Raw genomic sequence first — 26,571 nt, forward strand, 5'->3', positions numbered from 1 at the left:
CTCTTGATCTCAGGGTCATGAGTTCGAGCCCCACAATGGGCAAAGAGATTATTTAATTTAAAAAATGTTTTAAAAAAGTAGATGTTCAGGGGCGCCTGGGTGGCTCAGTCGTTAGGCGTCTGCCTTCGGCTCGGGTCATGATCCCGGGGTTCTAGGATCGAGCCCCGCATCAGGCTCGCTGCTCCGCGGGAAGCCTGCTTCTCCCTCTCCCACTCCCCCTGCTTGTGTTCCCTCTCTCGCTGTGTATCTCTCTGTCAAATAAATAAATAAATAAATCTTAAAAAAAAAAGTAGATGTTCAAACAAAAACTATGGTTCATAGCAGAGAACAAAGGTTCATAGCAACATTATTCACAATAGGTAAAGGTGGAAACAACCCAAATGCCCATCAGCGGATGAATGGATAAAAAGTGTGGTATACTCATACAACAGAATATTATCCAGCTATAAAAAGGAAGGATGGACTGATACCACGGTCGAACCTCAAAAATCTTACGTTAAGTGAAAGAAGCCAGACACAAATGGTCACATATTGTATGACTCCATTTATACAAAATGTCCAGACTAGGTAAATCTATAAAGACAGAAAGCAGATGAGTGGTTGCCAAGGGCTGAGGGGGGGAGGGAGAATAACTGCTTAGTGGATAATTTTCTTTTGGGGGTAATGAGAATGTCTGGAACTAGAGAGTGGTGGTGGTTGTATAACATTTTAAATGTACTAAATGCCACTTTAAAATGGTTAAATGGTGAATTTTATAGTTTTTTAAAATTTATATTATTTATTTTTTCAAGATTATTTATTTATTTTAGAGATAGAGAGAGTGAGGAGAGAGCATAGGGGGAAAAGGCAGAGGGAAAGAGAATCTCAAACAGACTCCCTACTGAGCACAGAGCTCGACTCGACTCAGGGCTCAATCCCACGACCCAGAGATCACAGCCTGAGCCAAAACCAAGGGTTGGATGCTTAACCGACTGGGCCACCCAGGTGCCACCTGTATTTATTTTTTTAAAAAAGATTTTTTTATTTATTTGACAAGGAGAGAGAGAGAGAGCACAAGCAGGGGGAGTGGCAGGCAGAGGGAAAGGGAGAAGCAGGCTCCCCACTGAGCAAGGAGCCCGATGTGGGACTCGATCCCAGGATCCTGGGATCATGACCTGAGCCAAAGGCAGATGCTTAACCAACTGAGCCACCCAGGGGCCCCTATATTTATTTATTTTTAAAGTAAACTCTACCCCTGACATGGGGGTTGAACTGACAGCCCTGAGATTAAGAGTCGTATGTTCTAGGGACTGAGCCAGCCAGGCATCATGAGAATTTTATAGTTTACAAATTTTTACCACAATAAACAAAATTGGAGTAAAAAAGTAGTCATGGGTAAAACTGCTGGTGTCTTAGCACAAATCAAGGCAGGGGTACCAAACTGTCACTGGAAGTCATTATAATTTTACTGTTGTACACTTGCAGTAAATAAATAAACACATAATTTTAAAGCCAGTTTTGCTTAAGAATGTCCCTAATGAAGCAGTAAACATTATTAACTTTATGAAAGCTTAACCATTGAGTATCCATCTTTTTCGTATATAAATATAAATTTTAAAAATATAAATTATATTTATTACATTTATATATACTTACACATAATATATATATAATAGAATTTGTATATTACATTTCTGTATAGCTATACATATTTATATATAAATAAGTATATATTATATATAACATATGTTATATATAATATAATTATATATAATATAACATATGTTATATATATGTGTTATATATAATATATAATTATAACCATATTTTTTGTATACTTCTACATATGAAAATTGTAGTAAAGTAAGCACTATAAAAGCTACACAAAGAGATACACTCAAAAACACTATAGATAAATGGATAGGTAGATATAGACGTTCAATGTCATTAGTCATTAGGGAACTGCCAATTAAAACCACAACAAGAGATCACTACACACTTCTCAGAATCGCTAAAATAAAAATAGTGACAAGTAAAAGAAACCAATCTGAAAAGGCTGCATGCTATATGATTCCAACTCAATGACATTCTGGAAAAGGCAAAACTCTGGAGGCAGTAAAAAGATGAATGGTTGCCAGGAGTTAAGTGGAGGGAAGGACAAATAAGCAGAACACAGAAGGATTTTTCAGGTGGTGAAACTATTCTGTAGGATATTATAATCAGTGAATCCATGCTACTATCTATCTGTGCAAACCCATATAAGGTACCACACCAACAGTGACTCCTAATGGAAAGTATGGACTAAAGTCCACTAAAGTATGACTGAAGTCCATGCTTTCGACAATGTAAGTTTGTTGACAACAATAAATTTACCACTCTCGTGATGCTGACAGTGGGAGAGGCTGTGGGTATGTGGGGGGAAGGGGTATATGGGAACTCTGAACTTTCTGCTCAGTTTCGCTGTGAATCTAAAAGTACTCTAAAAAAAATAGTCTATTTAAAAAAAAAAGGGGGCGCCTGGGTGGCTCAGTCGGTTAAGCGACTGCCTTCGGCTCAGGTCATGATCCTGGAGTCCCGGGATCGAGTCCCGCATCGGGCCCCCTGCTCGGCGGGGAGCCTGCTTCTCCCTCTGACCCTCCCCCCTCTCATGTGCTCTCTCTCATTCTGTCTCAAATAAATAAATAAAATTAAAAAAAATAAATAAAAATAAAAAATAAAAATAATAAAAAAAAAAGATAGTGAAACACCAAAAGCTGGTATAAATGCAGAGAAACTGGATTACTCATATGCTGTTGGTGGGCATGTAAAAGGGTACAGCCCCTCTGCAAAGCAGTTTGGCAGTGTCTTAAAAAACTAAACATGCAATTACCATATAACCCAACAATTGCTATCCTGGGCATGTATCCCAGAGAAAGGAAGACTTATGTGTCTACAGAACCTGTACATGAATGTTTACAGCAGCTTTATTTGTAATAGCCCCAAGCTGGAAACAGCCCAAATGTCCTTCAACAATGAATGGTTACACTGTGGTGAAGCCATACCATGAACACTACTTGGCAATAAAAAGCAAAAACTAGTGTATACACAACCTGGATGAATCTACAGAGAATTATGCTGAGTTAAAAAAAAAAAAAGCAATGCCCAAAGGTGCTATACTGCGTGGTTCTGTTAATATAACATTTTTTTAAATGACAAAATTACTGAAATAGAGAACAGATTAATGGTCATAGGGGTTAAACAGCAGGTAGGAACAATAGGCAAATGGAGTGGCTATTTGAAGGCAACTTGAGGGATCCTTGTGTTAATGAAAATGTTCTGTATTTTGACTGTAACACTGTCGATAACTCGGTTGTAACATTGTACTATAGCATTGTGAGACGTTCCCACTGAGAGAAACTTCAAGAAGGGTACAGGGATCTCTCCCTGTTGTTTTTATTTTTTTTAACAACTGCATGTGAATCTGTAATTGTCTTAAAATAAAATTTGAATTAAAAAATTGACTGAAATGAGCCTGTCACTACAAAGAAAACAGTATTTGTTGCCAATGATGAGATTTAAGCTTTCAAGCAAAAAATCCGAATTTTGGAAAATTTGCTTTTCCCACCTGAGTGTCAACTTCCCAAGACTTAAAGACTTTTTTTTATAAGATCAGTAGTGATATTAACTAATGTCATGTTTTGATACTGTATAATGAAATGTGCCACAAACTGTAAGCACGTCATAACTCAGTGAACCAGTAAAGTATTTTCTACATGATCAATACACAATATTACAAAATCATGCATAGATGATCCATTCAAAATACAAGACAGGCCAGTGGATAATACTAGAGTACAAGAGATCATTGATACTGGTTCCAGTTATAGCTAACATTTAAGAAATTACCATTTGTCAACTTTCAACAAACTATTCAAAAAGAATATCCACAATTACCTGAAAAGCTATTTAAATACACCTCCCCTTTCCAATTACATATCTGTGTGAGGCTAGATTTGCTTTGTATCCTTCAATGAAAATAACATATCACAACAGACCAAATGCGGACACATATGTGAGAATTCAACGGTTCTCTATTAAGCCAGACATTAGAGATTTGCAAAAAAGTGTAAAACACTACCCCTCCTTTTGCTATATTTTCTTGTTTTGAAAAAGAGTTATTTTTTCATAAAAATATTATTTGTAATAGCCCCAAGCTGGAAACAGCCCAAATGTCCTTCAACAATGAATGGTTACACTGTGGTGAAGCCATACCATGAACACTACTTGGCAATACATGTAAACATTGGGTTTATTATTTATTAATGATTAAGAAATACATAGTTTTACATTTTCCTGGCTTGAATTTCTAATAACGTAAGTACTGATAAATGTGATATTCACAAGCAAAAGCTCTTTGGGGCCCTCGATCACTCCTGAGACTGAGAAGTTGGAGAACCATTGCTCTGGGAGTTAAAAGTTTCCTGGTCAATCGCAGGTACACGTTCAAACAAATTCTAAACCCAGCTCACTTTCGGAAGAGTCTGTGGAAGAAAACAAGAGAGTGGCCAGCTTTGGCCAGAGGAGCACTTGTTCCCGGAGAGAGAGGGAGCTGTCCTACCACCCCTCCCTACACTGGGACGGGACCACACACAAATGCTGAGATGGCATGTAGATCATTCCCACTGGGTGTTTCCAGTGGGTGCCCAGGCAATCACTTGTGAGGCCGCTGTCGTTGGCCCCCCAAGGGAAGGATCAGTAATTTGGAAAGCTATCTCTAGTTACTGTGCTCCTTCATAGAGACAATATTACAATTCTCTGGGACTCAGAATTGCTTCCCCTCCTTTAAAAACAAAAACACAAACATTTCACCAATTAGATGTTCACCAAAAATAATGATTTATAGTATATCCAGCTATTTACAGAGAAGATCCATTTATAGAAGAACAAGGCAGTTGGAATGGATTCTAGGTGAAATCCATGATGAAGAATCCTTTTTCATTTCATTTGCTGGCCATATTGTTGAGTTAATCTTCAAAATGCATGCTGCTAAAAGGGGAAAGAACAATTGATGATTTAATTTCTAAATTTAAAAACTGTCATTTCAATGAATCACAGTGAAGCAGTCTCATTTTTAAATGAAGTGCCATCAAGAGGCTCCTGGCATCCCTCCCAGCTGGTGGGCTCCCCCAGCCGGGTCTCCAGGAAGATGCACTGGCCCGTCTGGCTAGCGGAATTCAGATGCTAAACCATTAGGACGAACACACACTGTAGCCTCAGAAAGAAGAGCATTCTGATTTAAGACCTAAACTAGATCTGGAGGTTCCATTATCAGTGAATTAACTGTAGAAATGTCTAGATTGGGGAAAATGTAAGTTGATTTCTTGCTCTTGGGAATATGGTGCTTAGGGGTGTGTGTGTGTATGTGTGTGTGTGTGTGTGTGTGTGTGTGTTTACTTAACGGCCCTACCGTGTCCCTGATACTTTGATAATTCTCCCCTTTCTTGATTTAACTTCCTTCTTTCTCTCTCTTCTCTTTATCATTTTCTTTAACTCCTTCCAATATTTGCTTCATAAGTCAGCCCTTTTAATAACGCCTATATTTTCCAATTTCCAGAAGAATAACTGGCAGTCCTTTCTACTAGCTAATGTGTCCTCTCTTCCCTAACCACTACTCCAAACCTCAAGTGCATCCCTCCTGGCCCAGGGCACCATGCCTGCAGGTACAGCTTTCATCAGGTTGGCCTACAAGGTCACTGGCCGATCTGTCCCTTTTATTTTGAGTCATAAAGTAAGCCGGAAATACTTGTTTGGTTTTTAAATCACAACAAAACACCTGTATACATTTTAAGTACTTTTCTAATAAGCTTGGGAAGTAACTGAGCCATTGCTTTATGATTAGCTGTAAACACTTCCTGCTGTTGAGGAAATGGGACAGCAGTGTATGGGAATAAAACTATTTGCTTTCTGTTCATTATCATTGTCCATCTTTTGACTAACTTTGCGAACAAATTTAGTGTCTAGTACCAGTTTGTCCACTTCAAAAAATCATAACTGTAAAATATAGTATGTCTTGAATAGCCATTTTTCTTCAGAAAATATGCTCTTGATTTAGCTAATTGCAGTATTTCTAGTTTCAGAGATACCCTCATTGGGCACATTTTTTTTTTTTTTTAGTGTCGCCAGTAATTTTCAGAGACTCTATTTTGAATGAAATAGAACTGGAAGAATTTTATAGCTTCACTTTTAAACAATGTTCAGACTTGACGCCATTTTCCTTGCGCTCTTTTGTGTGTGAGACTAGGGGTCTGTGTACTCTACTACTGCATAAGTAGTGGGTGCTGGGGCTACTGCTTAGTCCTGCCCTTCAAAAGGAAGGCTTTCGTGCAGGACATGCCCTTGCCACAAGGGGCCCTGCCTCCCCCAGTTGTCCACTTCCTCCCAGGGGGCAAGCCCAATCCAATGGCTATTGATGTGGGGAGTACATTGGCTTGGCCCCCTTGCCTAAATTCAGGACACTATCCCAGCTCCGTAGCAGGGCCTAGGCCTCTGCTGCAATCCCATCCCTGTGTTCCGTGTACCTTCACCCTCTGCCCTGTCCAGCTTCCCTTATTCCGTTCTCCATGCTCCCAGGAACACTCTCTCCAGGGAAGCCAATCTGAGACAGGGTAGTTTCAAGAGTCTATTGCCATTTCAGAGACCCTCTGAGGCAAGACTTTAAACCCTCTACTTGAAAATCTTGCCTGAGTGTTAGTTACTGCACATGGAGCCAGATGGATTGGAAATGGAAAAGCCTCAAACAGGCCGGCACCCCCTTCCTACAAGCCTGAGCTCAACCCCCACCCAAAAGACCTTCAGAGCAAAAACGCTTACAGTTCACCTGTCCCCTCTACCAGGAAGGTTGGGACTTAGAGGCAAAATCAGTTTTGTCTTTCAGAAGGGTCACAGACCCTCACCCTAGAAAAAAGATACAACCATACACAGTTTTGCATACAATTCCAGAAGGATATGAACTCCTTCCGAAAAGCCCTCATGGGCTCCAATTTAAGAACTGTTGACCTATTGTGAAGGTAACAGGAACTCATGGTTTCAAACCTGTTATCCAGCATAGAAAATAAAGAGATTCTTTTTTAAGTATATAAGAAAGTCCTAATTCTTCTTCATATGATTTCATCAATAGGTTTTGAATGACCAAATATGAGACTCAACTTACATTTTCCAGAGTCATAGCTGCCGTATTTGAACTTATCCTTCTACGATATTTCTTCCTGATACAATAGACACTGATGAGGGTGACTATCAGCATCAGGGCAAACATGGCAGCGGTGGAAGATGCAGCGATGACAATGGTGTCCCGGGTAGAGCCTCTCCTCTCACACCTCTCCCCCATGTACCACCAGTCTTCCCCTGACTGACACCTGCACATCGGAATGTGACCCAGAGTTACAAGTTGACATTTCAGTCTGAAAATCTTCACCATTGAAGGTGTGGGTCAACGTTCTGGCCATTGACATATGGAACTCAACCAGAGGAGGCCAGGCAAGGCCAATGGAAAAGAAATGGAATTACTATTCATCTGGTACTCAAAACAGTGGCCCCAAGGTGGGAAAGGAAGGTGGTGCAGATAATGGAGAAAATTTAGTTCTCATGTCTCTGTCCCTCCACCTCCCCACTGTACCCCTTGGCCAAGCTCATCCCAGAATGTCTGAGAACTATGTCTATCTAGAAAATGGGGACGGTTCCACTTCACCACACCAGACTGTTGTGAGGACTTCATAAGACATATAACTCATAAGGACTTTTTCAGGCAATTACAATATAATGTACTATTTCTTCATAAATAATTTTACTGTTCTTGTAGCTATCCAAAGTCCTAAATGGAGAGCAAAAAGTAAATATCCCATGGATGGCTAGGAGATGAGAACCAACTGACCATTCATGTAAGATGTCAGTGTTTGACCCTACAGTGTGGAAAGGATAAACTTTCTAACAAGAGGATGGGGAGATCTCATCCAAATGACCCCTTACCTGCACTCGGCTTTCCCATTTTGGACAATGCAAATGCCATCGTTCTCACATTTAAAGTTCGTGCAAAGGTCATTCACAGTAGAGGTTGGGGTTGGCTGAACTGGTGTAGAATTAAGGTGGGATATGTCTAAGGAGGGCAGAGGGAGAGTATGGGTGGAAATCAGTTTGACTTTAACAAGCATTTGATCTTTAAGTTTCAAAATGGATGCTTAGGTTTCACAGGTAGTGAAATAATTAAAATCGAAATCCAGATGCAAACTGAAGCTGTGGGGCTGTCAACTGAACCACATGCTTACCTGGGCCTGGGCCTGGGCTTGCCTGAGCCACAAGGGGCCCAAGCCCTTATAACCCACTCTCGAGGGACAGACGCGGAGACCAAAGCACAGCAATGCAAGGCAGTTGAGGGGTTTGCCCAAGGTCACAGGTCTCTTGCTAGAGGGGAGCAAACTGGGGGATATCTGACACAAGCCGCCAGGTCCCCTGAACAACCAGGCTCTATTCTTTGCAGTGCTTCCTGTTGCTTGTCCTCCAAACAGGGTCGAACTGAATTGATGAACCTGGGACTTTTTCTCTGCTACAGAAGATGATTTTTCCCTCAGGAAACAAACTGAGGGTTGCTGGAGTGGGGGGTGGGGTGGGAGGGATGGGGTGGCTGGGTGATGGACACTGGGGAGGGTATGTGCTCTGGTAAGCGCTGTGAATTGTGCAAGACTGTTGAATCTCAGATCTGTACCTCTGAAACAAATAATGCAATATATGTTAAGAAAAAAAAAAAGAAGAAGAAGGTAGCGGGAGGGGAAGAATGAAGCGGGGGAAATCGGAGGGGTAGACGAACCATGAGAGACGATGGACTCTGAAAAACAAACAGGGTTCTAGACGGGAGGGGTGTGGGAGGATGGGTTAGCCTGGTGGTGGGTATTGAGGAGGGCACATTCTGCATGGAGCACTGGGTGTTATGCACAAACAATGAATCACGGAACACTTCATCTAAAACTATTGATGTAATGTATGGGGATTAACATAAGAATAAAAAAAAAAAGATGATTTTTCCCTCGACACAGTTATTCTTGAACATTTTTTTCCAAGAAGTATCATCTAGATTTACTCTAATTGACACTGAAATAAAAATTTCATGGGTTTTAATTGCACCACCTTTCATCACAAACAAGATGCTGATTTACTGAGATGCGAGTGGGTCTTTAATAGTAAATGAGTTAAAATGGTGCCACATAAAACATGGAAACCAGCAGTATTCCTGGAAAATGTATTTATTAGGTGCCATGGGTAAGAAATTTTAAAAGGCAATAGATTAATGCTACCAGTGACAAAACATATGTGTGTGCGCTTACATAGGATACATAAAAAATATACATGCATCCTTGTATGCTCATATGTATATGTATGCATGTCTATATATTTGAAAAACACAATAAAGACAGTTCATTTCCAGTTTAATTTCATGTGCTGTGTAATATTTCTATTTCTGGAACCCCAGAGTATAATTCTAGGGTATGACAGCTACACTTTCACTTGTTTCTAAAGATTTCTGGCCTAAATTTTCCATGGCTCCATGTGGTGGTAATTAAGTTTTTTATCCAGGAATGGTCATTGTTTTTATTTAAGTTATTTTCATATTGTTAATGATTCATACCAAAAAAAAAAAAAATCCCACTCTCATGCCCATTTGCTCCTATACCTAAAAATGGAACCCAGAAGAACACAGTAAATAATGGCCACGACAACAACAAAAATAGCTTATATAAAATTATTTTTACTGACATACCTTCCACTGTCAGTAGGATATAAACATCATCTCCTTTTATAAAATCTCTGCTTTTCAGCCTCTTGTGGGTTATAAAGGCACTGGTTCCAGAGCCTTGACCTCTTCTAAACTGAGTTCCATTAGGGAAAAAAGCCACTTCTCCCACTTTGGAAGGCCTGTCCCAAAAATAGTTTCCATTATCTGAAAAAGCAATTTATATTAATGGATTGTGTTTAGCATCATCATAGCTTTTGGTGGTAGGAAAGAACAGGCAATGTGAAACACAATTAGGATAGAGCTCAAAATAATTAAATGATGCCATTGACCTGTGATGTGTTCCCTGGCAAGTCACTGAAGCTTGTTCATTGATACTGTTCTAAAGAAAATGAGATTGCCTAGCAAGGAAGACCACATTCTGGGATTGGTGTGGACGCATACCAAAAGTTTCTTGAGTGGGGTATAACACCTATATTGACCGGCCAGTATAGAAACTCCCCTGAGCATTAGAATCATTCCTTAGTTGCCCTGAGTCATAGATAGTCCTTTTAACCAAGTTAAATCAATACGTTTCTGAGACTTTTTTTAAGTTTTATTTTTTAAGTAATCTCTACAACATGGGGAATCAAACTCATGACTCCGAGATCAAGAGTCACGTGCTCTCCCGACTGAGCCAGCCAGGCGCCCTGAGAGAGTTTTTGATATTAACATAGAACAATTCATCTCATTAGCTGAATTACTCACCTACCAGAGCAAAATCCTTCAGGAAAAGAAGACAGTGAGAAGTACTGCTTCTGGGAAAAGGTGATGACCCACCCAACTTTGAGCCATTTTCAATGGCTCATTCAGGGAAATATGTTTTGGGGAAAAAGTGAAGAAATTCTGAACATCGAGTCCCTATAATCCTGTTTGTGAATATTTCTTTTTTCCTATCAGATTAGTGGTTTCTTTTTTCCTATGTCACTGAGGTCCATTTTTTTCAAATATAGAATTCAAATTTGGCAATAATATTCACCTTGCCACAATTTCACTTTTTATTAGGTTCCCAGAGGGCAAAGGATTATTAAAATTAGAAATGTGATCATTTTGGGGGGGAGGAGGAGCTGTTCCTTTTTGAGACTGGGAAGATGGGGAATGATGTCACCATTGGCAAGTCCTCCAGAACTCTTTAATAAGAAGTTATAGTCCCTTCTCAGAGCCTTCCCAACACTCCAGAGCACCCACTCAATGTCTTCCTTCTCATCAGGAACCATCCCCTTCTACAAGAGCTGAATTGTGCTTGACAGCCCTGGTGGCAAGGGGGTGCTTATTATTACTGCCTCAGTCTTATGGCTGAGGACACTGGGGCTCCAAAAGACTATTTGCTCAGTATCACATAGCTAATGAGGAGCAAACTTTGGATTAGAACCCAGGCATGCCAGACTCTAAAACCAACACTCCTTGAACAACTGGGAACTCAGGTATGGTCAATTGCCAGGAATAACATCAGTATCTTCTCTATTTTTCAGAGACATTCCCAACTCACATCCTGACAGTGTCCTGCCTGGGGGACTCTACCCACAACTGCTGAAGCCCTTCCCTTCAATATCTTCTGTTCCTAAAATTTGGGGCTCAATACTCCCTAGGTACCTGACCATGCAGTCTCTCATTCCCAAATCATCCATCCCTCCCAGAGCAATGATCATGTATTAACAATAAAGAAAATGAGTCACCAACCGGTGGTCATAAATGGGTCTGTAGTTACACTCCGCTGGTTGGACATACGCTGTCGAATGTCAGGATTTTGATCCAAGAGTGTCATCGTGGCTTGTTGCCAAGGACATGGCCATTGTAATTGATCATCATTGGCTCCAGAGATCAAGTGGAAATATATTCCTGCATTAGTCGAATGGCTTAGATTCAAGTGGATCTGAAAGGCATAACCTTTAGGAGAATAAAATGGAGGGCTATAGAGAGTTCCACTTGAGCTGCCAATAAACTGTGTGAAATTCGTTATATGCCAGATATGATGAGGGCACTGTGTTTCTGAAAGATTGATGTCATCAATAGACAGGCCACCCAATGATGCACCAGCGCCTCTGACCCCTCCAAACACCACTCTGAATTTCTTGGTCATTTTCAATGTTACATGGTAAAGTTGCCAGCTTCCAATGGGTATCTCTGCAAAAGAGACATTATTATTCCAAAGCAAAGGACTGAGAATCATGTGCAAATCAACATTAGAGTTTTTAACCTTCATAGGCCAAATGATCATCCTAGAGCTATTGATGCCTACAGGTCTGCAGTATGATCTTCTTACCTCTCCCGCCCAGGCCCATTCCCTTCAAGGGAGTTCTGTGGTGTCAAACTGCTCTCTGGAATATCTGGATGCTTATCTACTTGTTTCTCAGATAGGTCACCCTTTCCCAGTGAAGGCTGACCAAGCAACCACACCTAACTTAGGAGTACTCCATGCCCTATATATGAGTTACCTCCCATTCTATGTTAGCTAAACCCAACATCTACAGTTGTACCCAGGATTCCTGTGAGGTTCAACCAAAGCCTCATTTATAGTTTGATTGAAATACTTCCTTCACATGCAAAATTTTCCATCAACGTTTTGGTAGTATTAAACAAGAATCTGCCGAACCCCAGAAAGCCCACATTTACCATTTACTCCTTAGATCATTTACTAGTGACTCAATGTTATAAATATGTGAATATTTGATACCATCATCTTCCTCCCCATCCTACACTTCCCCTTTCACTATCACCTCCTACCCCTAACTAGCAGCACAGACTATGCTATCTTGTCTTATTTTCTTATATCACACACCCAAATAAGAAGCAGCAATACATTTTAAAAATTTCAGAATCCCCCAGGTAGAGACCAGCTCAGGAATTCATGTCGAACTAGTAGTTAACACAATGACTTAAAACTTGAATATATTGGCACTTACTGTGAAACACAATTATGTGAAAATAACTTAGAAATATCCAAATTACAGAAAATACTATTATCTACGGGTAGACTCTGGACTGAACAAAAATCTTTCATGAGCACTTCCACTACATTAAGATCAGATCAGCACCATCCGTTTAAATTCTGGACTCCTAAGCACGTTTCTTTTTTTTCTTTTTTTTTTTTAAAAGATTTTATTTATTTATTTGATAGAGAGATAGCAAGAGCAGGAACACAAGCAGGGGGGGTGGGAGAGGGAGAAGCGGGCTTCCTGCCGAGCAGGGAGCCCAATGTGGGACTCGATCCCAGGACCCTGGGATCATGACCTGAGCCGAAGGCAGACGCTTAACGACTGAGCCACCCAGGCGCCCCCTAAGCATGTTTCTTAAGTACCTTTTGTGCTATTGTTTATGGGAGGAAAATGGTATGACATATAGCATAATGTAGATCGATTTTATAATAGGTTTTACTCAATTCATTCAAACCAAGTGGTCAATATGTGGAGCAGACAGTAGCAGAATTGGCAGCAGGGAAATTTCTTAACCACCTGCTTTTATAGTTGGTCAACGTGACCCACCTCTCTGACAGATGATTGGAATGGAGTGTTGCCCTCTCTCTACTCAGGAATTGCTCCAGAAGTTGCACTTAACTGTAACTAATCGTAACAATTAGAATTCTTCACTAGGATTTTTTTTTAAGCTAGAAATTAGAGGAAGAGTCCCTTTTCCAGTCTGATGGCATATTTGATAAAAACGTAAGCTGGGAAGTGGAATATTCAAAGCATCAGTTTTGTGGACAAAGCCTATCTGAGATAACATGAAGGTCCCGACCATGTTCAGGGATAGGTTTAGCCCTGCCTGAGGCCAGTTCCTCCCTCGTCCATCCCACAATCTCTTTACATTGAACCAGTAACTTCCCATTTTGCCTAAACTAGTTTTCCTTGTTTGTTTTTTTTTTAAAGATTTATTTACTTATTTGATGGAGACGGAAAGAGGGAGAAAAAGAGTAGGGGGAGGGGCAGAGAGAGACTCTCAAGCAGACTCCCCACTGAGCTCAGAGCCCAATGTAGGGCTCAATCCCATGTCCCATTAGACCACGACCTGAGCAGAAAACCAAGAGCCAGATACTCAACTGACTGCCCCACCCAGGCACCCCTCCCATGTATTTTTTTTTTAAGATTTTTTATTTATTTATTTGACAGAGAAAGACAGAGTGAAAGAGGGAACACAAGCAGGGGGAGTGGGAGGGGGAGAAGCAGGCTTCCCGTGGAGCAGGGAGCCCGATGTGGGGCTCGATCTCAGGACCCTGGGATCATGACCTGAGCCGAAGGCAGATGCTTAACGACTGAGCCACCCAGGCGAGCCATCCAGGTGCCCCTCCTCCCATGTATTTTTATTACCTGCCAAGAACTGACCTCCTCAGTGCCACAGACTTAGAGTTAAGATTGCTTCACTCTGAACTGAGACAATAAGAATGTTGATACTGTACCTTTTATTTCCTCCACAAGCGTTAAAGTACCAACCACATTGTCTGTAGGATACTCCCTGGTGTAGATGTTCAGTTGGTCGTTTTCACTTCCAGTGTTATATAAATAAAATTGCAAGCACTGAAATCCTCTTTTAGGGTATAATGTTCGACTTTCCAGCAGGGCCGTGGCCCCCACGCTTACAGAGCTACTGTTGAAATGCATGAAGAAACCAGAACCTGTTCAGAAAACAAAAGCAGAATTGACAAAGCAGATACGAGATATAGGCATGCGTCTACTTAGTACCCACTGCAGGCAGAGCACTGTGCTGGGTATTTAAGTACAGTTCCATGAGCAGGCGGTTGATAAAAGAGATCTTGGGCCACCTTTTCCTTACTATAGCTTTCAAACTCAGAAAAAAGTATCACCTTCTTGGCCTCGTGTGTGTCTCTCTCTCTCTCTCTCATCTTCTCCCTCCCTCCTTTCCTTCCTCCTTCCTTCTGGCCTATGGAGGACCACTATCCACTATCCAAATCTGCATTTTAAAAGAAAAGGGTATTTTTATTGACATATATTTGACATAGAGCATTGTGTAAATTTAAGGTGTACGACATGTTAATTCGATACATTTATATACTGTAATATGATTGCCACTGTAGCGGTAATTAGCAACCTCTAACATGTCACATAATTATCATTTCTTTTTTTGTGGTCGGAATAATTAAGTTCTAGTCTCTCAGTAAGTTTAGTGATTAGAATATAATATTGCTGTCTATATTCCCTGCATGGTGCATTAGATCTCCAGGGCTTCTTTACTACTCATTGCAAGTCTGTACCCTTAACATCTGCCTTCCTGCCCCCAGCCCTCCAAGAAAGAAAAAGAAAAGGAAAAGCACTCTTCACTGTTAGGGACCCCAACCACTGCCTAGACTGGCTGAGCTGTCATGCAATGACCCTGAGTTCTGAAGTCTAGTCGTACATCTTTGGTGCCAGGAATGAGCAAATAAATAAAAATGGAGTACTTGTAGCCAAATAAATGATTGTTTAATTTAAAACAAAATTATGATGGAAAAGGATACTCATCTGAATAAAATTAAATAAATTGTACTTTGTCTCTTCATTTTCAGGACTTTTATAACAGGGAGGTGCAATCACAACCAACTGAAATTCTGAAACGGATTAATTCACAGCCTCGTGCTGTTCACTGGAAAGTCTCTTGTATCTCGTGAGCTTTGAGAAAACCACCCCGCTACCCTGGACATAAGAGCCCTTCCAGGAGGTACAGTCCCCTCCTGCTGTGGGCACAGACAGGGAGAGGCTTCACAGAGCGCAGCTCTGACTTATAGAAAGAAGAGAAAAGTAAAGAGGAAAAGCAAAGAAATGAGCCATGTCCTTATAAGGCATAGAACTGTATCCTTAGTAGCAACCGAAAGGGTTATCATTAATAATTCAGATAGAAATTGGGGATAAAATCCCACTCTTTCATAGCAAAGGAAAATGCTGGGGTCACCAAGTGTAAAATCCAGAAGTATCTCACTCCTGTTACCTTTGCACTGGCCCATGCTGGAGTGATCGCTCTCGGGCCCTCTGGGAACCTGGGACACCCGTTGCCAGTCAGCATTATCATCTGAACTTTGAATCATACCACACACATTTTCCAGTTCAAAACTGCATGAGTCCATAAAGCTCAGGGAAGTGGCTACAAAGGTAAAATGACAATTATTGACACTCCTCTGACATGATAATCCAAGTACAGAAGTACTGGGAATACAGGATGGCATTAAAGGGGACACCTTGCTGATTCTGGGGGTTGAAGGCTTCTCGGTATCTGCAACACCAAGGGATTGATCAACTCTGTGTATCTGAATAAGCTGTCTGCCCCAAGACATTTTTCTTTAATCATCTAATGTATAGGAACCTGAGTCTACACTCCTCTAGTTACCCAGATTATTAAACGGCAACACAGATTATTTGATCCCATTTGTATGACGGCTCTTCATTCAAAACATTGACATGGGGCATGTTACTATAGGCCCCAGTTTGTGTTTAGATCTGAAGGCCAGATCTTCTGAGAAGAAAAATGTGGCTTCTAAGCTGTGGATTGGGATTTGGGTGCTCTTACGTTGTTGTTGTTGTTTTGCTTAATATCAAACTTCTACTATAAAATTATAATTATCAAACAACTATCAAACCGTCATTTCAGAAAAGCCAGCGATGCTCAGCAAAATGGCACAGCACGTAATTTTTCCTACATGGCAGAGAGACACAGAAGGCATTTCAAAGAACCTGCCACATACTGCAGTTATATAGTCGATTCAACTTTAAGAGATCATAGTCACTGAAATCCATTCGTTGGCCGATCACATCCATGAAGTCTGAGATTCTTGTGACAATTGTTGGCTCTGTTCCATTCTGGAAAGCAGTCTTACTGTAGTGCATTACAGAGGTATAATCATAGGGAACATTCAAGGAGTCTGATTCTTGGTCATTGTAGGTGTTAAAATTGTGCTCTCTGCCTAAACGATAAATTTGAAAAGATCTTTAATTACTTGATGCTCACAACACTTAGCTTACCTTCTTCTAAGTTTCCATTACTGCCCAAGGTTGGACATTAACATTTAGTGCAAGGCTCTAAGAACAGCTAATAGAAAGGTAGATTCTCAATGGTGGTGTCAGGACAGTCAGGATCACCGGCAGGTGCTGATGGGAGGGTGGGGGCACCCACGATAGATGGAGATGGAGGTAAGAGGACTTTGAGAGGCGTGGTGGGGAGGCACCTGGGAATGATAGCACAGACAGGAGTCATCAGAAGGAAATGACATAGCCAGGGGTTTCATGGTTACTGGAATATGTGTGCAAGTTATACGGTACGCAAATACCTTTAGAGAGGATACCTAGTTGCTTAGGATCACACTAACGGGCAATGGATGGCAACTTGAAATGGGATGATTTTGTGGAAATAGTGAGGTGGATCTGGTCTCTAAAGCTTACAGAAGTAAAACATCAAGACATCAGTTTTTCCATTATTAAGAGTTGGCAAGAGACGACACATGCTTAGAAATTCAGTTTTTAACAGAAAAAAGACTGTAAGAAAACAAAAGAAATGTACCTGACAGAATTCTGTCCCACATTATGCTGACATAGTCATCCCGGTCAGAACGTGACTGCTCATGCCAGAATCCCAGTGCGTGGAGGAACTCGTGTTGGACTGTTGCTATTCTGTCGCAGTTTTGCCCGATGGAGAGTTGTTGCTTCCCCACGTGCCTGTTTCCCACTGAAGACCAGCAGCTTACAGGAGAGTTCACAGGACAGGGGGAGAGGGTGTTCTCATGATGGCTCAGAGTAAAATCCCCAGGGCCCAGTCCACTCAGTTACCCACCTAGATCCTTCACTCTTATAATCAGGACATTGCATTTCTCTCTTAACCCTGGCAAGCTATGAGAAACCTTACAGACCAGATGATATTTGGAGATCTGACCCTGGCATCAACTATTACATAGGAGCAAGTCATCCCCCAATCAACCTAGTCCGGATTTTTTCCTGGAAATTTCTAAGTTCTTCACATTGTCCTTGGTATGTGGATGACTGCTAATAAGGTTTTTATAGGTATAGCAACCACGCAGAATTGCTGAGCTCTGGGCAAATAACACTGTCAGTTTAACTCAAGTAGTAAGTGTAGTTAGGTTAAAATAAATTGAGATACACAGGCGTGCACACATACACGCACGCACCTACACACGTGTTTTACCGGAAGAGGGAAAGAAGGAGGATGCCAGCTACAAACGGCTGAAGTTCCCTGAGTTGTGGGATGGATGGCATGCAATCCCACCCTCCTGGTCTTAATATGGTTGCATGTATGAAAACATTATTTTTAGGGGCGCCTGGGTGGCTCAGTCATTAAGTGTCTGCCTTCGGCTCAGGTCATGATCCCAGGGTCCTGGGATAAAGCCCCTCATCGGGCTCCCTGCTCCGCGGGAAGCCTGCTTCTCCCTCTCCCACTCCCCCTGCTTGTGTTCCCTCTCTCGCTGTCTCTCTCTCTCTCTGTCAAATAAATAAATAAAATCTTTAAAATATATATATTATATTTATAGCTAGAGACACTAAATACCGTTTGTCTTTTACTCTCCAGCAAATGGCTAAGGAAGCCCCCCACCCACCTCAAGGTCAGGGCCTAGGACAATTGCTGGAACAGGTCACAGCTGCAACGTTCTCATTTGAACCCCTAGAAGACAAATTCTCCACCTTACCCGCTGCCCTTAAACACTGATATATAGTTAGCTTCTCCAGCCCAAGGCTTGAAGTCAATGCATGATTTTAGGCGATAGCGTTCAAATGCATTAAGGATAACTCCCTTTGCGTTCATTTCTGATGGAAGAAAACCAACAAAAAATACACTTATTAACATTACCACCATTGAACGATTCACCATGGAAACAGGCTATGCAATATATTACTTATGAGTCAGTCCCTTCGTGAATGTGTAGCATTTTATTTTTACCAAATTTAGTATTCTGTACAAATTAAGTAGGTATCATATACAAGATTTGATTATTCTTCAAATCCCTGATTTTGTCCCATTTTTATTTCTCTGGAACCTTTAAAGAGTACATTACACAACAACAAAAAAGACATTTCCTTACCTCAGAGAACATATACCTTGGATCACAGGCAGCCAAAGTGAACACTCACTGTCACAGGCCTCATCTGAGAAGCTATAGTATGTATTTAAAGCCCCACAGCAGAGCTTTTAATTGGAGGACCTTGAGATGGGAGAGTCCATGAATATGTTTGTATGTGTAGGGGCGCCTGGGTGGCTCAGTTGGTTAAGCGACTGCCTTCGGCTCAGGTCATGATCCTGAAGTCCCTGGATTGAGTCCCGCATCGGGGTTCCTGCTCGGCGGGGGGTCTGCTTCTCCCTCTGACCCTCCCCCCTCTCATGTGCTCTCTCTCTCATTCTCTCTCTCAAATAAATAAATAAAATCTTAAAAAAAATATGTTTGTATGTGAAGTATCTATATCTGTATTTATATCATCTATATCTGTTCTGTATCTATATCATCTATCATCTATATCTGTGTCAGTCTATATCTATATCCGCAAAGTGTGTTTCCTGGGGAGACTGTTCGTGAGCTTCTCAAGTGAGTTCAGGGCCCAAATTAGGCTTAAGAACCATTGTTTCAGGGGCACCTGGCTGGCTCAGTTGGTTAAGTGTCTGACAGAATTTCTTCTATCATCTCCTCATTAATCTCCTTACTTTCTTTTTGCCTCACTAATGATACATCTTCTACACTGCAACTAGCAGGATCACAATCTCACATCCACGTTAAAACCGTTGGAGGTCCCACATGACCATCAGTAGGCACACCAAGTTCTTTAACGTGGGAAACACTCAAGCCTTTCCAATCTAAATCCTGCCTACCTGTTCAACCTCATTAACTCCCCACTTCCAATCTAGATTCCAGTTAAGGGTTTTCTCCTTTCCTCATGCCTTTGCACATAGTGACTCATCTGCCTAGAGCACCCTTCCCTTGCCATCAGAGGGGGTACTGGCCCACACAATGCCTTCCTGCAGATTACAAAGAAGCACCTCGTCTGGGCAGATGCAGCAAGTGTTGATTTGGCAGGTAGATAATTGCACTTCATGCAAAGTAACAAATGCGTCTTGATGAACAAAATGCAAACTTGATTTCAGTCCCACTTTACCCCCCACCCAGGCATCGATGTATTGTGTATAACTTGCATATCATGGCCGCCCTGCTGCAGTGTCAGCTGCTTCCTGATGCATATGCCTTTATATCTAGGTTGAGTTCAATGCCCCTCCAACGTGCTCCCATAGCTTTTGAACTTATCACTAAGCAAAATGTTTATTCCATTCTATTATAATTAACTCTTGGCATATCTGAATCTCCACTGAAATGTATGAACTTTAAGAAAAGTTTCCCAAAAGACAGTTCCGAAAGTGATTCTGGTAACTGGTACCATAAATAAAATGAGGACCATGTTTACAGTTTTCCATTACAATTAAATTTCTTCTATAGAAAAGCTGTCCTTAATTTTGGATTGGATTCTTCTGATTTTTTACTATTGAAATTTTCTTTATTTTATGAAAAGATGATGATAAAGATAGTGGGTTCTTGTAGTTGGGTAAGTTCCTGACTTGGTGAAATAAAATGTTGGTAAACATTTTATTTGGTAAACTCAGTCTCCCCACTGAGTAGGGAACCCAATGCGGGACTCGATCCCAGGACCCCAGGATCATGACCTGAGCCAAAGGCAGATGCTTAACCGACTGAGCCACCCTGCTGAAGAGTTTCAAGCCAGGAAGTGAAATGGTGTCATTGCCTGTTTAAAAGACCACTTTGCTGTGGGGGGCATGGGAGGTGGGGACAGGGACAGGGTGGAAAAGATTATAGGGGAGCAATATTTGAAATAGAAAGACAAATTAGGAGAAAAGTGGGTTATTTGGGGCACGCATTTCAGACAGAAATGGCAGAACTTGCTAATGGATTTAGGCCAGGTCCTAAAATATTTTTTTTATTGTTTCATGTTTTTAACTTGTATGTAAAATCTGAACATATGGGAAACCACTACTTTCAAATAAAGACTAATTCTCTGATTTTTATGTCCCCAGCACCCAATACAGAGTAGGCTCTCCATAAATGTTGGTTGCATTAATCCTTTTCTTGGTCAGAATTCAGCAACTATTTCAGACAAAATCATTTAGGTTCTTTTCATTATTCATTTGGCTTATTTTTATAAGTAAATGTTCATGGGCCCATAAAGCAACAAACCCTTAAAGACCATGCCAGCTCACCCTTGAAAATACTGTGATTATAGGGCACCTGGGTGGCTCAGTCAATTGGGCATCTGTTTTCAGCTCAGGTCATGATCCCAGGGTCTTGGGATCAAGCCCCACATCGGGCTCCCTACTCAGTGGGGAGCCTGCTTCTCTCTCTCCCTCAGCCTGCCATTCACCCTGCTTGTGCTCTCTCTCTCTCTGTCAAATGAATGGATAAAATCTTGAAAGAAAGAAAGAAAGAGAGAGAGAGGGAGAGGGAGGGAGGAAGGAAGGAAGGAGAAGAAAGAAAGAAACAAAGAAACAAAGAAAGAAACAAAGAAACAAAGAAGAAAGAACCAAAGAAAGAAAATACTGTGATTATATTCTGTCAGGAACATACATCAGTTACACATACTCCAAGGTATATACTAACCCAAGCTATCTTCTAGAACATATGGAATGGTATGAGGCCATCTGTATTCTTCTCCAATGATAGAATTTCTATCTTGTGCCTGTCAAAAATAAATGTGAAGGGTTAATTTGATGAATCAGGCAAAAACTTGGGAAACAATGAATAGTTAATCAAGAAATAAATGAAATTTAAAATGCAAGAAAATAAGTAAGTTTATGCAGGATACATTTAATGGTAGTGGAGGGTTGCTCTGGTTCTGAGGTGAGAATAACACTTGGTATGTTCTAATCTGTTTTGAGGCCAGTAGCCTCATGAATTAGGAGAAAAAAGAGTTGAGATAAGAGAGAAGTGGGGGAGATGGAAGGACAGATAGTCAGGAGTTAAATTATGCAGGTCTTGAAGGCTGTGGGTAAATTTGGATATTATTCTACATGCAGCAGGAAGTTGTTGAAGAGTTTTGTTGTTTTTTTAAAAAAAATTTATCTCTTTATTTGAGATAGAGAGAGAGAGCAGGAGCAGGGGAGCAGAGGGAGAGGAAGAAGCAGTCTCCCCGCTGAGTAGGGAGCCCGATGCAGGACTCGATCCCAGGACCCCGGGATCATGACCTGAGCCAAAGGCAGATGCTTAATCGACTGAGCCACCCTGCTGAAGAGTTTCAAGCCAGGAAGTGAAATGGTGCCATTGCCTGTTTAAAAGACCACTTTGCTGTGGGCGGGGGGGGGGGGGGGGGGGCGGGGATGGGAAGTGGGGACAGGGTGGAAAGGATTATAGGGGAGCAATATTTGAAATAGAAAGACAAATTAGGAGAAAAGTGGGTTATTTGGGGCACGCGTTGCAGCCAGAAATGGCAGAACTTGCTAATGGATCAGATGCTGGGGTGAGAGAAAGGGCAGAAGCAAAGGTGACTCCTGGAGTTTTTACTTATTCAGGGGAGTAGGGGGATGATTTTGCTAAGAGGGAAGATCTGGGAGGAGCAGTTTGCATGACAAATCTGAGTTCAGTTTAGGACACCTTACATTTGAGGCTCCTCATAGACACAGAAACGGAACTGACAAATTGGCACCTGGATAGACCAGTCTGGAGTGCAGCAGAAAGAATGAATGAGAGCCACACATTTGGAGTCATCAGCATAGAGATGACATGTCAAACCCTGTCACAAGGTGAGATCAAGAAGGAGAGTACAGATAGAAGAGCTCAAGACCAACCATTGGATACTGCAGCTCTGCTTCTTGAGTTGAAATTCCCAGTGGAGGTTTGACTTAAACTATCTGTAAGGTACCTATGTTCATCTGTGCGCCATGTAGTCTTCATGCATAGATTTGGGAGGATCTTTACTTGGCAACACTATCTTTAGCTGTCAGGATTGAAGTCACAAAATCTATCTTTTATGGTAAAAAGCCCGATTCATTGACGTTTACAAAATCAGTTTAATTTTGCTTCAACTAGATGAAATCAGTGAGGTTCTATTCAAAAATGAAAACATCATATTGTTCCAATAATGAAAATCCATCAGATCAATAAGACCAAGGCATACATGGTGGGTGATGGTGGCATTGACCACACAGAAATCTGAGGAATGGCTGATGAAGGCACTATTATGGGAGTCTCTCACAGTATAATATATTCATTGAATAAATCTGTCACCAGGACTCGGTACCCTTAGAGATAGTTGGGCTTAACAAAGCCCATGTTGTCCAATCATACTCAGATATTCTGTATTTTGGCTTGCAGTAATTAACAGAAGATTCTTCCTTGCTTTGTTTCAACTCACCCCATCAAGTCTGATGTCCCCCTCAAAAAGATCCAGTCCCAAATCTAAGAGGGAAGATAAAAATTCATGTTAGCAAACTGGATTCGAACTCTCCACTTAATAAAAAATGTAAAAAAAAATCCACAAACCTTCATTGATATCAAATATATCTTGATCGAGTCCACCATCTACATCTTTAACTAAAGGAACAAAGAAAACCACATTGAACATTATGTTTATGAAAGAAGACAATCTTCATCAATTACCAAATTAAAAGTAAGTAAGGTTCTTTTGCCTCAGTAAGTGACTACTAGGTTCTGATTCAGTGTACACTGATTGATTGATTGACTGATGGAGAACAGGTTCTGATTCAATATACATTGATTGATTGATTGATTGATTGATTGGTTGGTTGATTGACTGAGAACCTCTCATGAGCCAGGCTTGGGGCTATGGGGCTTTTGCATATATGCTCTTATCTTATCCATGTCCCTTGAATGCCAGATGACTTCAGGAATAAGAAATTGGTCACTCTATATAATATTAAACTTAATTTTAAAGACTAGACTAGACGATTAGATTAAATAGGAAGTAAATGTTTAAATTTGGTCAAACCAGTACAATCTGCCCAATATATCCCTTGCTAGTAACATACCTTGGAACTCTGAAGCAGAATTCCTAACTTAAATTTGAATTACTCTTTTAAGTTACAAAGGAGTGGATAATATAGCCAAATCTCTAAGTGTACAACAGAATAGGATGGACATCAGGTCTATCTGAGTTTATACAAAATAGCAAAAGTAATAATAGCAAGCATTGATGGGATGTCTTGTGTTTGTCACTGTGTTTAGACTTTCCTATGTCACCATTTATTTTTTTGCTTGGTATGTGGAACCCTGAAACAAGAACAATAAAACATTCCTCAATAAATCAAAAGAAGGCAGTGTTTGATTAAAGTTCAAAGCAATTATAAAATTATGCTTATGCAATTATGCATTGTGCTTCACATTAAATGTGTCCTTAGTTCTTCTGTTTTGTTGTTCTATTATCCACATAACTTTCTTTTACTATAACTTGGAGCAAAAACTCAAAATAGACTCACCAAAGTTTTCTTGAGTTGGCTGAGAAACAAACACATAAAAAAAAGGCATTATTATGATGCCCATGACATAAGTGATCTTCTCGGTTCCAATTTATATCTAGCAATTTGTGGGTTTGTTTGTTTGCTTTTTAGATTTTATGTATTTATTTGACAGAGAGATAGAGCCCTAGTAGGCAGAGTGGCAGGCAGAGAGAGAAGGAGAAGCAGGCTATCAGATGAGCAGGGAGCTGGATATGGGGCTCGATCCCAGGACCCTGGGATCATGACCTGAGCCAAAGGCAGCTGCTTAACTGACTGAGCCACCCAGGCGCCCAAATTTGTGTGTTTTTTTTATTAACATTATGTATTACTTTCTGGCTTATATCCAAGACAGCTAATTTGGAGTCTATAATAACTTTCTGACCAAAGGGTCTTCTTATTTCATATAAAAAAAATGAAACTGGCTGTTATATGAATTTGAAGTGAAAGAAACAAGAAACCAATTTCACAGATTGAAAAGAAGGCAGAACATAAGACTCCAGCCCTCAGATAAACATTCACCTTAAACATGATTCTCTAAAGGATTCAGGGAGCAATGTTTGAAAAACCTAATAATTTATCCTCATCGTTGAAACATTATTGTAATTTATTACAATCCCTTCTAAAGAAATTTTATCGAAGACCTCATTAATCATGGGGTTTTTTTTCACATTTTTCTCAACACTCTGCTTTCAAAGACAATACCAAATGTTTAAGGAAAAGAAAAAATCAATGGGTATACTTTGCAATTAAAAAAAAAACTTTAAAAAAAAATAGCAAACTTCTGAAAATAGGTTCTACAAGTGATCACATGAAAAACCCAGAATACCCGCCCAATAGAAAAACATAAGTAAACCTGAGAAATGTCTTAGTGGAGTCTAGTGAAAAAGCTCATGGGCCTGGCAGACAGTAGGTGTGGGTCATATTCCTGGTTCCACCAACTCAGAGTAAGTCAGCTCACCCTCCCGAAACTCAGACTGTCTGTAAAACTGGTTAATATGGCTTACATAGACAAATACCAGAAGCCTATGGACTGTTTGGCAAGCAGAGGGAATTAACTGATTGGATAGTTTACCCTTCTTTTTGACGTTAACAAGTGCCCTATTTGTCTCACACTCACAGAGGAATACCAAGGCACCCAATGGAAAAGTATTGTTGCGTAACTGCAATTTTAATGTGTCTTAAATAGTATCTCTTGTTCTCAATGCTATAGATCCCATTTATGGAATATCAACTCAATATAATCACTTATTTTTAAATCCCAACTAAGTCCGCCCCCTCTCCCCGAGGCATTTGAAACTTCATTTAAAACCCTGAGCTGGTCTGTGGTACAAACTACCTGTCACTGTAGCAAGATTGGTCGAAATGGACAAAGAAGCAGAAGAGAAACCCCATGCTACAAAACTGTAAGTGTTTGCTTTGCCAGTGACATTCATCATGCACTCCATTCGTGTCTCATGTCACGGTAACAGCAAAATGCATTTCACTCAGCAGTAAAAATGGAATGGTTGTCACATTTCGCATTTTCCATGTTATCAAAAGAAAACTTGCTATACAAAAATGAAACTGAAAGAAATATATAACTTTATGTCAATGTCCCCGACTCTTCCCCCCCCCCGGGGGCTTCTTCTCACTCCCTATGACCCTGCCTGTCCCTTGCTGGCCCCAAACGAAACACTCCTTTCATTAATGTTTTGAAATTCCTAAAAAACAAGAAATGGACAAACAGGCAATTGGCCCCCAATTTTTCTAATCATTTTCCAAACATTGTTTCCTTACCAAGCCAGGAACCATGAGGAGAATGGCAGAGAACAGAAACCAAGGCAGATACCATGAATCCATGTTATCACTTCCAGTTGGAACTGCAAACTATGAAAGTCAGAATAGCATTTACTCTTTAAAAGGCAAACATCATAACTTCTAGCCTTTGATCTCAATGATCCATCTTCCAGGTCAGCTCACCGTGTTGGTAGTACCTATAATCAAAGAGTTAAAGTCCAGTATCCCGAACGCAGCTCTGCAGAGTAGTTGGTTGGCTTTTTTTTTTTTTTTTTTTCCCCATGTCAACATTCAGTATCCAAGTGCCTGGCTGAATCCTGTTAATGAAATAAGTTCTCTAATATATACATACTTGCCCCCAGGATTATTAACGACCACTCGAGAAAAAGAAAATATCAAATTAATTTTTCATCTCAATTTTTCAAACGGTAACATTTTTTAAAAGATTTTATTTATTTATTTGAACGAGAGAAACAGAGAGCACGAGCACGAGCGGGGAGGAGCAGAGGCAGAGGGAGAAGCAAGCCTCCCGCAGAGCAGGAACCTGACATGGGGCTCGATCCCAGGAACACGGGATCATGACC

General features: G+C 40.7%; 1 protein-coding gene across 1 annotated transcript; it reads right to left on the reverse strand.

The window, feature by feature from the left end:
- Positions 1 to 4,989: 4,989 nt before the first annotated feature.
- On the reverse strand, positions 4,990 to 26,050 carry MEP1B (meprin A subunit beta). The gene is made up of 15 exons (XM_021686194.1): positions 25,988 to 26,050; positions 24,191 to 24,209; positions 23,238 to 23,282; positions 23,110 to 23,153; positions 21,360 to 21,438; positions 18,396 to 18,513; positions 17,258 to 17,436; positions 16,446 to 16,664; positions 15,695 to 15,847; positions 14,172 to 14,387; positions 11,459 to 11,902; positions 9,767 to 9,946; positions 7,984 to 8,110; positions 7,169 to 7,373; positions 4,990 to 5,004 (listed from the first exon to the last, which is right to left on the reverse strand). The coding sequence occupies exons 1-15, from the start codon at positions 26,048 to 26,050 to the stop codon at positions 4,990 to 4,992; spliced, it is 2,106 nt and encodes a 701-aa protein (XP_021541869.1).
- Positions 26,051 to 26,571: the final 521 nt, after the last annotated feature.

The sequence above is a fragment of the Neomonachus schauinslandi genome, chromosome 14, assembly GCF_002201575.2.
Source record: "Neomonachus schauinslandi chromosome 14, ASM220157v2, whole genome shotgun sequence".
Taxonomy (NCBI): Eukaryota; Metazoa; Chordata; class Mammalia; order Carnivora; family Phocidae; genus Neomonachus; species Neomonachus schauinslandi.